Below are 14,648 nucleotides of genomic sequence, written 5' to 3'. Positions count from 1 at the left end.
TATAATATTGATAGTTTTAAATGTTCTCAAGCATTGACCTTTCACTCTCACATGAAATGTTATTTGCATTAATGTCCCTTTAGGGACTAGGACAATACTCTGGATTGCAGGGGGACCTATACCTGCAAGACATGCAGGCCACTGCCCCGCCCAGTTGTCCCTTTTCAGAATGAGTAAGGTCATCCTTCAAAAGCACAGTACGGGCAGGTGAAGAAGGCACACACAGCGCAACGAAACAGTTCACATGCCGACATCTTACGTTCCTTTAATTGCCACTGACCACCAGAAGTATGTGTCACCTGATTCAGTGTTATTTAACCTGTTAGCCTCTGTGCCTGCCCCATGGACAACTAATTCAGTCGTATTCATTACTTCAACACAGAGTGATACACTAAATCAATCTGGTGCAACATGAAGCTGGAGATGCGTGCGTACTGGCTTTTGAGCGAATTGTTACTTCGAGTCAGACTTACTGCCACATCATCACTTGCAATGGAAAGCAAAGTGTATTGCACATTTTAAGTTCTACCAGGTGACACAGCAATCCAGGAACAAAAGTGAACGTTGTGGAACTTCTATGCAATGTTTAAATGTGAATTAATGCGCTGAGAAAAACAATATACTTTTTATTAAAACGAGATTGAGAGATAATTTCATCAATGTATAGTATTGTGGTGGGGTAAACACGAGCCCATACCCATGCACTCTTATCAAGCAAATACTTTCTCAGAATCATAACAAAATACGTAGTAGGGAGTTAGGAACGATGTTATTAGGTGTCGTGTCACTAGTGTTTTATCGAGTCCGAGGAGGTTAAAGGATCTTTATGAAAAGCAAACATTAGATAATTACTAGCTCTCAGGCTCTGCCAACAGTGATTCAATAGTTTATTTAGTACTACGTGCTCACTTTTACCTACTGTAACAAGAGTAAAACTTCGTTGAAGTTACCATTACAGGGTTGAGAAAAGACAGAGAAAAAGAAATCGTAAGACGTTATTAAAAGTCCCATGACAGACCTTCTGTCTCGGGGCTACCCATGTAGCCTCGCTTCTGCCGCACCAGCACGTACAGCTGGATGAAGCCGTAAAGCACCATGCAGACCAAGTTGCCCCACCAGATTACGGGATTGCCCAGCAGGTAGATACGGTACTGGACACCCGAGAAGAACTGGCCCTGAAATAGTGAGGACACACAGATTACAAAAGTTTAGTCAGGACCAGCTCTTTAAGGTCAAATCGCAGCCCGTGCCTCAAAAACATCGCAAGTGAACTTGCCCACTTCATGCTATCACTTCCTCACTGGTCTGTCGCGCTGTTCATGAGTCTTATCAGCAACTGCATTTACCACCGTTCACTGTTCTATGCAAATATAAAACACTGATTTTAGTAGGTAATATTATACTAAATACTAGTAGTAACAATATAAGCTGCTAAGCTGGGTAAGTAAGAACAGAAACACAGCATTACATTAAGAGGACTGGCATGGAAATATAATGTGGAGACCAAATATTCCACTGTAGTTTTCTGCATTCTTATCATGACGATTTCTTTTGTTCATAAGCACAAGAAAGTGTCCATATGCTGTTACCTATACTGATAGGCGTTTTTTTTTTGTTCATGAGCATAAGAAAGTGCCCATATGTTGATACGAATACCGATATGCCCAAATGCTGCAATAGCATCACATGATTAGGCTGCTGCGATGGGAAGTACCAAAATAATTTTCAGGCATTATACAAAAATAGGAAACAAATTTAGGTGCACTAGTTTACTTCATTTGTCTTTTATACATGCATATATATTCATTATGAATTTTTGTGTATATATATATATATATATATGGACAGAAACAAGTACATGCATGTAAAAGCAATTTTACTGCTTCATGTTTCTGCCACAGCACAGCCTTCTTTACAGTACTCTTTGATGAAGGCAACTTTGATTCCTTATTTGTAACAAGATATGTCAATATGCATGTTTGCATACCACAAATCTGGTAGAAAATCTAGGAACGATATCGGAATAAGTCATAGAGACTAGCAAAGCAAAGTTGACTAGCAATGTCATTTTGAAATACCTTGTAGTTGATTGGCCACTGCCACGGACGGGAGGTCACTTCACCCTCCTTAGGCTTGAGACCTGCATTGCCCTGGTGAGCAAGTGTGATTATTGAACTTTTATTAGTGCGGACTTACAGGAAACGTGAGGTGCAGTGATTCACTGTCTACAGAATACTTACAGTCAACTAGCTCTGAAATCATAAAAAGTGACATAGTATCAGATACAGTTGAACATCAATATAATGAACACAGATATAGCAAATCATTGGATATAACAAATTATATAAAAAGCTGCTCTGTCCTTTTTTGCAGTGTACAAGATATAAGCTTACAATGAATGCCTGATGCAACAAAACCACCTTTTTTCCCAAATATGATTTCACTGTAACACAGCTTGACTGCACTGTGGCACTACACAGCAGTCAACATATTGCTACTTACTTTGCAGACATTTCTAGTTTGTGAATGAAAATGCTGAAACATGTCTCCTGAGGCTTCTGAATTATTCAATGATGCACATGAAATTCGTATGGTATTGCATGATTTTTCTTATTTAACAAACGACGATTACAAAATCAAATGTACAAGTTTAACAGTATGAGCATTTGTCCGACAAGCAATTCATAACAAATTGCTGTTAAAGCTACCTAATGGCACAAACTGTAAACAACATCTCAGAATAAGCAGTAAGAAGTCACCAGAAAGCTGTGTAACAATATGAGCAAATGACACGAAATGTTGTCATAATTACCTACAGAACTACCTGAGTAAAAAAAGTGAGAAGACATGACATGAGTGCTGATTCATGACTGAAGGCTTACTGCTACAAGCTATACATATACAAAGGAAAAGAACGAACAAACATGCACCTGAAAGTAAAAACTATATGAACAAGCAAACACTTATCGTGATGGACTCAACGAATCAGCTGTGGTTCCTTAGGTTCATCTTGGCACAACGTTATAAGAAACTCCACTAAATCTTAGCGTAGGCCAAGCAAAATAAGTGGTGACTAAAACCGTGACTTACCTGAAGCATGACTGCATGTGATTCCATGAACATCTTCAGGAATCCAGGGGCATAAGCCTCGAAGCTTACATTTGGTACTGCGGCAAAGGCGCACCTGTGAGCACACCATTTCCGAGGAAATAAGACTGACTTTCAGCTGACTCACAGTGCGGGTAGTGGTTGTCCTCGACATTCCACAGAATGTTCTTGTCTCTCAAGTTCGGGTGGCAGGTGACCTCCATTTGTTCGTAGCCCCTGGCATCAAAATAATTTTTAAAAACAAGCGGGTCAGAATCTTTGTAAGTGATTTGCCTGAATACATTTGACTGGCTGTCAATGCATGTCCCCTGGCCATGTAAGATGTTTTGCAAAACAGAAGCTTAGGCAGTGTAACTCACCACTTGGGAAGCTGCTTGTTGTGCGAGTGCAGGGCGCAGCCGGTAAGATAGTGGATGAGCTTCAGCTTGCTGGTGACCGTCTGCACCACCTCACCTGGCGTGCCGCCCACGACTTCGACCTTCCAGACATCGTTGGCATCACCGGTGCCGTTCTTCATTTCATCAAGAGAAGAAAAACACATCCTTAACATATTTATTTCCTTCTTTCACGGATGTTATGCAAATATGTAGTTTCTCTGCTCATTAAAAAGGAATACTGCAGGGGTGAGACGGCAGAAATCGATTTGGGAGCAGTTTTGGGAGCAGCAAAATTTCAATTTAGGAGCAGGAGAACCTTGTTTGGGAGCAGTTAGCGGCATTTATTATGTCGTTTTTGGAGCTTGAAAAAACAATTTGTAGTAACTTGGAGGAACAAGCACATATTTTAATCGGCTTAGAATACACATAACATTCAAAGAGCCTTTGGAGAAAGCTTTTTTTAACAGATTATTGCCAGGTATAAACTACACTAACTTTTTACAAACCACGCAATTTATATAACCCTGGTAACAAACATATGAAATAGATAAAAAAAAAAGTTTTTCCATGTAGGTTCACTTTACATTTGAAAATAAAAAAAGAAAAAGCATCACACTTCTCAAATAATAAAAAAAGTCACAGTTCACCGCAAGGGCGAAGCAATGAATGCGATAGCAACAAATTGTAGTGTTACACGAAGTAAGGCTGGCAGCTAACTGTTTTGTATCCGATCTCGCGTAACCATAAAACGATGGTGTAAGAAAATACGGCCGCTCCAGGGAGCCATGTTCTCCGCATAGTCACTTCGCTTTGAGAGCGCAGCACGTAGAAGCGTATACGAGCCGCCCGCCCCGCTGTGATGGCTTTCGAGATAGCGCGCGCGGGCGCGCCAGTGATCGCGACCGCGCAAAGTTCAAAGTTGCTCCTAGCGCGACACTCCCCCCCCCCCCTCGCGTCTTCGTGTCTTTTAAGGCTTGTTAAAAACGGGCGGGGCGTTTCCTGTCTGCTTCGACGGCAGGCCTTCGGAGCGGGGTGATGTTATTGCATGCAGCCTCCGAGCGACGGCAATGGGCCGGCTCGTCTGCTTCGGCCGCGTACGTCGCCTCTGCTCGCGTGCTTTTACCCGCTGTAGAACATACAATTCGCGGGGGGATCTTATCAGTTTGGACTTCATACCGAAAGGAGATGACGGCGACGGCAAGAACCCCTCGAGACTGTCCATATAATTGCTATCGCAATAAAAACTGATTGCACAAGAATTGTATAGTCACATAGCAGTACGTCTTTGAACGGTCAATGAATGATTCCGACTAGCACGCGATTGCGGCGACGCCGCGCCAGTATGACCACCCCCATAGGCGTGCGCACGAAGGGGGGCGGGGCAAAGTCGATACCGCCCATACTTTGACCTTAATCGGAAGGAGGGGCGCTGCGATTAATATTTGCCCTCCCTGAAGGGCGAACCGTCAGGAAGCTTTCGAATAGCGTACGCAAAGCTTTGCGTTGTCTTTTCGCACAACTGCGCATGCGTCGTACGCTAACCGCTTGCGGGCTCCCATTAAGTGAGGGAAATAGCGGGCCGCAAACGCTAACTTAGCGTACGCTATTCGAAAACTGCCTAAAATAAAGCGCCTTCAGCTATCTGCTCGGCTGCGCGGGCGGCGTAGCGTCAAGTGTACCGCACGCTTTTAATAGGTGATCAGGGGCGTAGCCAAGGGGGGGGGGGGCTTCAACCCCCCCCCCCCCGAAATTTTTCAGTTTTGCTTGCGTATATATACACGCACACATACAAACGCATGCACGAACATACATAAAGTATGGTTGAACCCCCCCCTTCCCGAAAAAAATTTCTGGCTACGCCCCTGTAGGTGATAACAAAAGCGCGCTGCGCCACCGTTCGCTGCCACCTCGTGAGGGACCGCCTTCAAAAATGCGTCGCGAGCGCCGAGAAACTTTACCCCTCGGACACTACGTCGTTACCGCTCGGACACTACACATATATACAACCGCTCAGAGGCGATTATCACAGCACTATGGAAGCCTCTATTACAAAGGCGCGTAGAAGGACGCGCTTGGGCGCGTTAACGTGTTCTGCGAACGTATCCCTGGCGCTGCTTCTAAAGTTACCTTTTCCCAAGCTGAAAGTGACGCGGGCTTGAAAATTCTTGATTGTGGGGCCGTTTCGGCGCAGTTCGGCGCAATTTTTGCAATTTTTATGCTTTTGTAGCAGCTTGGCGCAGGAAAACGGAATCGTATCAAAAATGCGCAATATGCGCAGCTGTCTCACCCCTGAATACTGGGACGATCTTGAGGCATCGCAAAAGGAACATTTTTCATTGAAGCCATAGCGCTGAAAAGACAGGGACCGAGAAAAGACAGGACGTCCTGTTCCCTTCCTCGGCCCCTGTCTTTTCAGCGCTATGTCTTCAATGACCGTAACAAACCAACTAGCCCAAAAGTCTGTTCTCTTGGGACATTTTTCGTTTCTTTTGTATGCAGTGTTAATGCTCTCCAGTGCTAGGAAACACGTATAAAATATCTTAGTTTGATTTTGAAGTTCTTTGTCGTCCAGCATCCGCAAGGCAGCCCAATGGACATCGTCATGACGAGCCAACACAATTAGCTGTTTTTGTGAACTCTGCGCCCTGGATGCTGCTGAAAACACTGTCAGAGTCGCTGGATGTCACTCGTCGATGTTTACGGGCACCATATGCAACTGACGTGACTTAGACCTACATCAGACAGTGCCGACACATCAGTGTGAACCCCTCGATATCGAAACCAAAAATGTTTATTGAAGTAGTGGTAACAAAAATATATTCAATGCGCTTCGAGGCACCACAATACTGTTTTTAGGATTCTCGACACCAGTGTTTTTATTTAGAGCAACAATATGTAAATTTCTAAAATTCGTGTCAGAACTTTAATTATCACATTCCCAGTGCTTAACAAAACTCTTTAGAAGTAAGCATATACTCATTTCTTTTTTTTGACCTAGATTTAGAAAGAAATTTCTAAATCTAGCTGCAAAAATACAGTGCAATTCAGCTTGCTCAGATGGATCTCACTACGAAAGAATCTTCTTCACACAATGCAACCTACAAGGATGACAAGTGAAATGTGAGTGTACATCAAACAAAGTGTTTTTGGCACTTTGTTACATGTGATACATATGATAGCACAGGATACATTTATCCGCACTAAACTGGAATTCGCACTGGCAATATGGAATCCACATTAAAGGCCCCTGTTGGAGTATTACATAAGGGGGGAGCATACATAACAGAAAAGGAACGTTCAAACAGTCATTAATTAAGTAAATACAGTAAAAGGAACATATGCAAAGGAACGAGGTGAAATTACAAGACAAGAAGAATAATGCGTAAAAAAACAACTTCAGAATATGTTACGCAGCAACACTCAATAAATTAGTACGTTTCGAAATTTGTTGGGGTCACGTACAGTGACAGCAAGGTCAGGTAAGCTACTCCATTCTGCAATGGCTAATGGCAGGAAGGAGTTGTTCAAGGAATTAGTAGAGCCGTGAATTCTGTGAAGACTGAGGGGGTTTGACAGGCGGCGTGAAGTGCAGTTTGGCAGAAAAAGAAGCAGGTCACGTAAGTGTGGGAAGTTGTACTAATAGAGTTTATGAAAGAGGCATAACCGAGAGATTTTTCTGCGAAGTGCTAATGATTTGATGTCCAAAGATGATTTGATGTTTTTGACACTTAGCCGATGGTCATACTGGGATTTAATAAGCCGTGCTGCGTGGTTTTGGATGGCTTCTAGTAGGTCAACAAGGTACACTTAAGGGTTAATAAATGATGATGATGATGATGAGTGCTTTGAGCAGTGGGGCCATCACCTTCCTTATGTCTTTTATTCACGTCATAGCTTCTTTTTAAAAATGCTGCTCACTGTCGTTATATGTCAATCAAAACTTCTTTTATCCCCAGTTTTTCCTGCCCTCAGATATCACTTCACACCAAATTTAAGTCCGTATTACATGCAGAATTTTATGGCAATTTGAAACCACAGACTTCAACAATAATTCTTTTCAATAAGATAATCTGCTGGCAGAGAATGGCAATTTGAAATCTTGCTGTTAACATCAATTGGTCTGACTACTTAATGCAACTTTTTACAAGCTTAAGGATGATCTGAACAGCTGGCAAGGACGGCCGAACAAAAATAGAGAAGCACGCTTGTTTTTTATAACTTGTAGCTTGCCGTTTTTTATGGCACCTCTCATACAAAGGTCAGTCCTCTTCTCAGGCTTAGCAATATCTTGAACCAAGGAGTTACACAAATTTATTGCCATAATGTTCTTAATTATAAGGTTATTCATAAATGTATAGATATTTTATGAGTTGAACGAGACAGAAACAAGCGAGAGTGCACAATGCCACATTTTAGTGATCACCACGACAAATGCAACAACCGTTACTGGCTTTTACTTTTTTGCCTTACCTCCCCGTAGCAGGTAACCTGGTAGTGTCGCTTTGTCACAGGCGCAGGCTCCTTGTGGGAGTGAAGATTGCGAGTTGTGCTGCATCCAAATAAGACATTGCGGTAATCAAATGGTGTGCTTACAGCATTAACATTACAGCGCGTGTCTCGCTGCAATCTTTGGTGCTTTAGTTAGCAAAAGCTCACCTTTGCAGCGGAAATAAACTACGAGCTAATTACTACAGCAATTCTGCACAAGGGCAGTGCACTAGAAGTGTGCACGGGCTCCGGATAGCCCGAAAGCCCGAGCCCGACCCGGCCCGCGGGCCGGGCTCGGACGGGCCGACGTATTTTCACCTCGGGCCCGGGACGGGCTCGGGCTACTTGGAGTTTTATCGGGCCGGGCTCGGGCCCGGCGCAAAGCCCGACTCAAGCCCGAAATATAGAGAAGGAGCGGGAATTGTTTTCCAGCACGCATACAGCGCCTTTTCCGCGACCGCCCTTTACCGCTTTTCCTTTCCATTCGCTACTTTAAACAAAAGGGGAGCAGGTAAAGCACTGCGCTGTTGCACTCCGACAAACAGAGAAGTAACACCACCTGAGCTAGTGATGGCGCCACACGACTGTTTGCGTTAGATTTAAGGTCAAATCCCATATGAGTAAAAATGCACGCGACAGCGACCCGACGTAGATCGCCTTCGTGTAAACTGACGCTTGCATGGGTATACCCCATACACGTCACGGCTTTGGCGAGCGAACTCCATTGTTGCTGGCATGAGGCCATCTACTTGTATAGCAAAAGCGCCGCACTTCGTTGAAGCCGGAATCGTTGGACTGCTTGCTGTTTTTGCACGACAATTTGTAATCTGTGTAATAGAGACCGTTCGTCGTGTGTCGTCTGATCATATTTGATATGCTCAATAAAATTCCAAATTACCGGAAAACGATGTTATGTTTTCGCAGCGAACCTTCAAAAAGCCGGGCCGGGCCGGGCGGGCTCGCAGCCCTTTGCCGTCGGGCTCGGGCGGGCCTGGGCCGGGCTCGGGCTCGGAAATACGGCTTGTGCACAGCTCTACAGTGCACAAGTGTAAAGGCACAACAACGATACCAAAACTCAGTCAGTACATTAAATAATCTGGTAGACATAAATGTTGCTGTTATAACAGAACATAGTTTATAGTAGCCAACAGGCAGCAAACACCAGCCAGCACTGGTAGTAAATAATTAACACAGTACTCAGTTAAGAAGGAACAGTGAAGAGTGGCAACCATGGCCAGAAGTCAAACCCTTAACCTAACGATTGCCTGCATAATGCCTTGCCTACTAAACCATCATGCCATTGCAAGTGTTCTTTCATAATGATTCACGAGAGTTAAGCAATGAAGGCTGCTACATTCACAAGAAAATCACTAAAACTAAACAAGATATCAACAAATTTTCATAAAGTACGACCGATAAAATGAATGATTGCACATAATTGAAGACATGCTCATAGCAATTATTCAATATAACGAAGGTATGTCTGTGTTTCATTCAACTTTGTATATACACCGAACAACACCAATACAACGAATCATTTCACATAAATTAAAACGTGCTCCCGGTAGTGATTCAATATAACGAGGGCATTTTTGTGCTTCATGCAAATTTATAATAACGGAACTTCAGTGTAAGAGCAAATAAATTATTGAAAGTGTGAAAAACATCTGCATTAAAAAAGAAGATGTAACAATGAGTATTTTTACTTACACCACATGCTCAAGGCGTATCAGGTCACCGTTGCGAACCAGCTCGACTGTTTTGTTCTTGGGGTTGGGTTCCTGGTCATACTTCTTAATGATCCAGTTGTTGTTGTCATCCTTGTGCGAGTAGGTCGTCACCTAACAAGACGAACGAGAATGCTTACTACACATAGATTCCTAATGTGCCTGGTGTCATAAACTCTGAAGTGTGGCTTCACGGCAGCGCGAATTACACCTGGATAGGCGGTTTCACGGCATAATAGCTCTACACTGTAACGAAACCACCATTTCAAGTGAGTTACGTCCAATAAAACACATCTGTTCGTTCCAGACACCTTGGAATTTCTGAAATGTTAAGTTCGCGTTGGAGCGAATCCGAATAGTACTGCAATATTCGTCCAAACATTCGAAGCACTCACACAGCCCTATGTTTATGAAAACTCAATGATACTTGAAAGGTTGTGGCACAAAAAAAAACAGAGATTGACAGGAAAAAAGACAACAGACGAGTGCTGGTTTTTGTTGTCTATTTTTTGTCGTGTATGTTTTTCAGGGCCACAATTTGTCACGATATGAAGCCAACAAGCCTGGGCATCCACAGTCATCAATTATGGTGGGCCATCAAGGAATGGAATCAACTATCATCACACTTAGCCACGGACGCTGATGTAGCTTAAACAACCTTATATATTTGTGTTTTTTTATATATGTTTTTCTACCAGTCTTTTTTTTTTCTTTGAGACAGCAGGGTTGGAACTATCGACTGTGGCTACATTTCTGTTTTTGTTACCAACATCATGCTTCATGGTTTGATGTTCAAGTGATTCATGTATAAGCAATATCTCTTGCTTGTCTCCACTTTGAATCTTCATTACCACAACCCTCAAGTCCCCTATTCTAGAATACGCTTCGCATTAAACAAACAATGAAGTTGCCTCTCTAAGCTTTTTCCACCATTACCTTTTTCCTTAATGAAATCTTAAGATACAGTGAGTTGGGTTATTTAACGCTCATTTGGCCCACCCACTTTGTGTTGGACCCTCTTCACACAGGCCTTTAAGAACAGCTGAACAAATAAATAAATACATATAAATTAATTGACTTACATAGCTGCACCCATCTGCCACTCACCTGCTGCTGCCTTGCTCCCAGCCCTTCAGGATACAGGTGCCAATGAGAGTGGAGATAGGCGCCCCCCGTGCGGTGATTCTTCAGCGTGATCTGAGCACCATATGCCACCTCTGGAAGTGAAGTGCACGTGTGAACGACACATCTGGCTTAAATGTGCATAAATGAAAAGTTTGGTAGACAACTCAGTCATTACAGTGTTGACTGAATGAAGGCAATGTTGTATTTTTCAGTGTTCTTGAAAGAATGGCTCCTGTGCCGTATTTGAATGCACAGCATTGTATGGTGAGTCAACAGAAAAATTCCGTGTAAATCTAAAAAAAAAAAAGCCCTTTGGTGAAGACTTACCAACAGCTTAGTACCTCTTTAGGAGGTATTGCTTCATTATTGATTATTTCTTCCTCTTTTTTTTTTCTTTTCATCACATTATTAATTTATTTGCTTACTTTATGTTTTTTCATTGTTATTGCAGTCAGATATATTCATCGTACCAAGCTACGGTGCGTGTGTGAAGAGTGTGTGTCTTTGAACCTGGACCACCAGAATAATGACAGAAGACTCGAAGCCTTCTTTGTTTCTTTTTGTAGTTGAACAGTCACAATATAATAAGAAAATAATTAAAATGGGATAGAATGCATATTTGCACTCTCTTCTCTAATACAAACATTAAGCAGCCAATCGGATCAGTCGCATGGGTGACGTCACAAAAACAATGGCACGTCTAAAAGCCAGGATGGCTGAAAACTCCGTGAGGTAGCATCGCTGGAAACTGTATTAATGCGTGTTTAAAACCTTCTAATAAATAACATGCTTTACACACAGCACCTAAATTGGTTTGCTAATGATTCAAAGGAACTAACAGCTCAATAGGACTGTAACAAAATCATTAAAAACGTTTCAGCCCCCCCCCCTTCAAAAAAAAAAAACATGAAAACACTGATAATTTGTTCATAAGATCATACAAAAGCTTGCGAACAACTTCAGTTCTGGAACCAGAAGTAACTAAACTGAAACCCATCCAGCTAGACATGTTGAACATAAAAGCAATAATTTCAGAAAAGCACTTGGACATCAGGCGAATACGCAGCAAAATTATTGGAAGAGGAATCGCAGCCACAATGCTGTTTTAGACAAAATAGACAAAAAAAAACAATTTTTTTGGCGAGGTTTGCTACTTGTAAGCTACAAACAATTTATTTTTTCCTGTTTTCAAGCTAAACAAGCAGGCTTAGGGTTCTGGTGAACTTTGCACAGTCGTGCTGCCACGGGGAGGAAAAGGGTTTTTAGATTATTATTTATAGTGTTATTCCATTTTCGACAATACTGTTGTAATAAAACACGAATGCACTGTTCATAAGTTCTCCATTCCCATCTAAATAATGATTAGCTAGAGGTCACCACTCACCTCTAGGCATGCTAGCCCTGTACAGAGAGTTGCCTTTTAGCCTGGACTGGAACTCAGAACTGAAGAAGCCATCTCCACTGCCACTGCAGCATCAAAGTTTAATAGAATGTATACAGAGCTTCTGCAATGCTTTTACATGCTGAACACTCTGTTATTGCGCAAGTTCTGGAGAAAATTGAGGCTTGAAGAGGTGAAAAATCCTTGAATAGGGAGTGTCGCTGGAGGCTCCAGCGACACCACCTGTTCAAGAATTTTTCATCCTTTATTGCATATCGTTTATACGTTGTACTCAGAGCAGTGAAGAGCAACATTTTGTCACCAGCACCCTGGCCATCGTGATAAGTAGGAGAAATCAATTGCTCAGCCACTGCCACTGTTCAATCAATAACAAGGAACCTCAGTATTCCATCATACCAAAATGTATTTATTAACAGTGAATTAATAATGGCAAATGCTCTGCCACTAGTACGTGGCGGCATGTTACTGGTATGCAACTAGAATATGCTTGAGGATGCAAAAAAAAAATAGTGGTGGCACTGTCATCTTTGCATGTCACATGGCATTTTTATGCAATTCGCAGGAAGCTGCAGTAGGCAGAAGAGCACTAATACTTAATAGGTAGTAAGTTAGAAACCGTCAAATCGGACATTTTGCAAACTGATCTACAAATTTTTAATTGAAATGTTCTGCCCAACTTCGTTACTTTAGAAGTTGGTTAATTAATCTTGTCTAATTAAGCAATTAAGCCAAACACAGGACATAGTGTGACTTACTCCATGCAATAGTCACCAACATGTATTTGGTCGCGTCGTCAAAGGGTGTGTTAGCACCTTTTTAAACTCTGGCTAAAGATAGCTGGCGCACCCTGTATATGCAGTTTTTCACTAAATTGTAATATACACGTGATTCACATGGTCATACCTACCTCTTGTATAGCACATGCAGGTGCACGTAGAAGTACAGCATGTACAGGCACATGGGAAGCACAATCAGGCACAGGGCCCTGCTCACAAAATGCTTTCCCACCAGAACCTGCGTACAAAAGAGGCAGGAGAAAGTGCTTCCTTTAGCGACGAAACAACACAGTTAATCTGAACTCTAAAAAGGTACAGTACTTGTGGACTGAAACGCGAAAATCTAGAGCTAAGTAAGGCACATGCTTTCATTTCCTGTGTCTACAGTTCGTGTCATATCGGCAAAATATTGACTTGGGCACTTACATCTCAGCCAACATTACCTTTAGCAGACAGATCTAAAGCAACATGATGCGGTTATACCAAGCTAGTGCTCCTAGCAATCGTCATACTAAAAAAAAACTATGCCTCGCTTCAATTCGTGAGTACTGTGCACTAGAGTGATAACCAAAGAGACGTTTGTCAAAAACGTAAAACAATGTGAGCAATCATAATTTTTACATTACTAATTTATCCACGCATACTGTCAACACCAACAAGAATCATGATAAAAGTGCAAAGAGTCGAAGATGGGGATAATGCATACAAAGCCAGTGACTGCATTGTGTGGTTGGAAAAGGTGCAGCTGTTCAATCAGCACGAACAGAAAGTTTGCTAAACATGTTATTTCTGGCACAGTGCTTCAAACATGAAGAAAGGACAGAGAAAAGAGACAGAGGAGCACCCTCTGAGGTTGGCACTCCTCTGTCTTTTTCTCTGTCGCATATTCACATTTCCAGCATTGTGCCAGCAACAACATGGTTAGCAAACTTAGGCACCAACTTGCCCAGCAACAGCTTCTTCTAATGAACAGAAAGGTTTTTAACTACTAATACTGACTGTATCACACAAGCCATAACATGCCCAAAGGCTATAGGACGGAGCTGGGAAAACATTTCAAGACAAAGGGCGCCCAATTTCAGGCTGCAAGGCGTGCAATGTACAATTATTCTTGCAATAAATACATAACGCAGTTATTCTTGATTAAGCTCTCATCTATGGTGCGCATTGAAGAAGCACATCAAAGTGGTGTGATCAGGCTTTATTGTGGTGCAATGTTTCGACAGCACCAAAAAGTTACCCAGAAAAAGTAAGATCACGGCGTACTAGCATAGCATTAAATGACGGATATCAAGTGAATGAAGTGCACCTACCAAAAAGGTTAAAGTGAATAAGTTATGTACGAACTTACTACTCTACCAGATGGGATATCAAATGTTTTTTTTTTACAAGATGTAACATTTCACAGCAGCTTTATTTCGTTTTTCAGTCTTTAACAAAGACTGAAAAACGAAAGATCACTCAGTTTTTGATAGCATAAGACTGAAAAAAGAAAGATCACTCAGTTTTTGACAGCATATGTAGTTGGTACTTTTTGCAGTTACTTGCGTGTTTTGGATTTGAGCAAGTCATCAAGCCTATCACTGAACTCAAGATGAACACAATAATTAGTGTTTTAAATTTCTGCGTCCTCTAAGGACGAGAT

At 42.1% G+C, this 14,648-nt stretch overlaps 2 protein-coding genes across 10 annotated transcripts in view; one reads left to right on the top strand and one right to left on the bottom strand.

Annotated features, from left to right (window-relative positions):
* Positions 1 to 14,648, top strand: part of LOC119373308 (maleylacetoacetate isomerase) — a 125,200-nt gene that overhangs the window by 80,171 nt on the left and 30,381 nt on the right. The window lies entirely within an intron of this gene.
* Positions 1 to 14,648, bottom strand: part of LOC119373307 (protein O-mannosyl-transferase 2) — a 34,524-nt gene that overhangs the window by 4,800 nt on the left and 15,076 nt on the right. Inside the window, exons 8-17 of the mRNA XM_037643332.2 lie at positions 13,135 to 13,241; positions 12,210 to 12,292; positions 10,808 to 10,917; positions 9,684 to 9,814; positions 7,956 to 8,034; positions 3,468 to 3,619; positions 3,236 to 3,324; positions 3,091 to 3,167; positions 2,079 to 2,150; positions 1,019 to 1,175 (exon numbers count right to left, since the gene is read on the bottom strand). Coding sequence (XP_037499260.1) covers positions 1,019 to 1,175; positions 2,079 to 2,150; positions 3,091 to 3,167; positions 3,236 to 3,324; positions 3,468 to 3,619; positions 7,956 to 8,034; positions 9,684 to 9,814; positions 10,808 to 10,917; positions 12,210 to 12,292; positions 13,135 to 13,241 — 1,057 coding nt within the window. The remainder of the gene's footprint in view (positions 1 to 1,018; positions 1,176 to 2,078; positions 2,151 to 3,090; positions 3,168 to 3,235; positions 3,325 to 3,467; positions 3,620 to 7,955; positions 8,035 to 9,683; positions 9,815 to 10,807; positions 10,918 to 12,209; positions 12,293 to 13,134; positions 13,242 to 14,648) is intronic.

Source organism: Rhipicephalus sanguineus, chromosome 11 (assembly GCF_013339695.2).
Source record: "Rhipicephalus sanguineus isolate Rsan-2018 chromosome 11, BIME_Rsan_1.4, whole genome shotgun sequence".
NCBI classification, from domain to species: domain Eukaryota; kingdom Metazoa; phylum Arthropoda; class Arachnida; order Ixodida; family Ixodidae; genus Rhipicephalus; species Rhipicephalus sanguineus.
The sequence above is the reverse complement of the archived record's forward strand: the minus strand, read 5'-3'. Positions and strand labels throughout refer to the sequence as shown.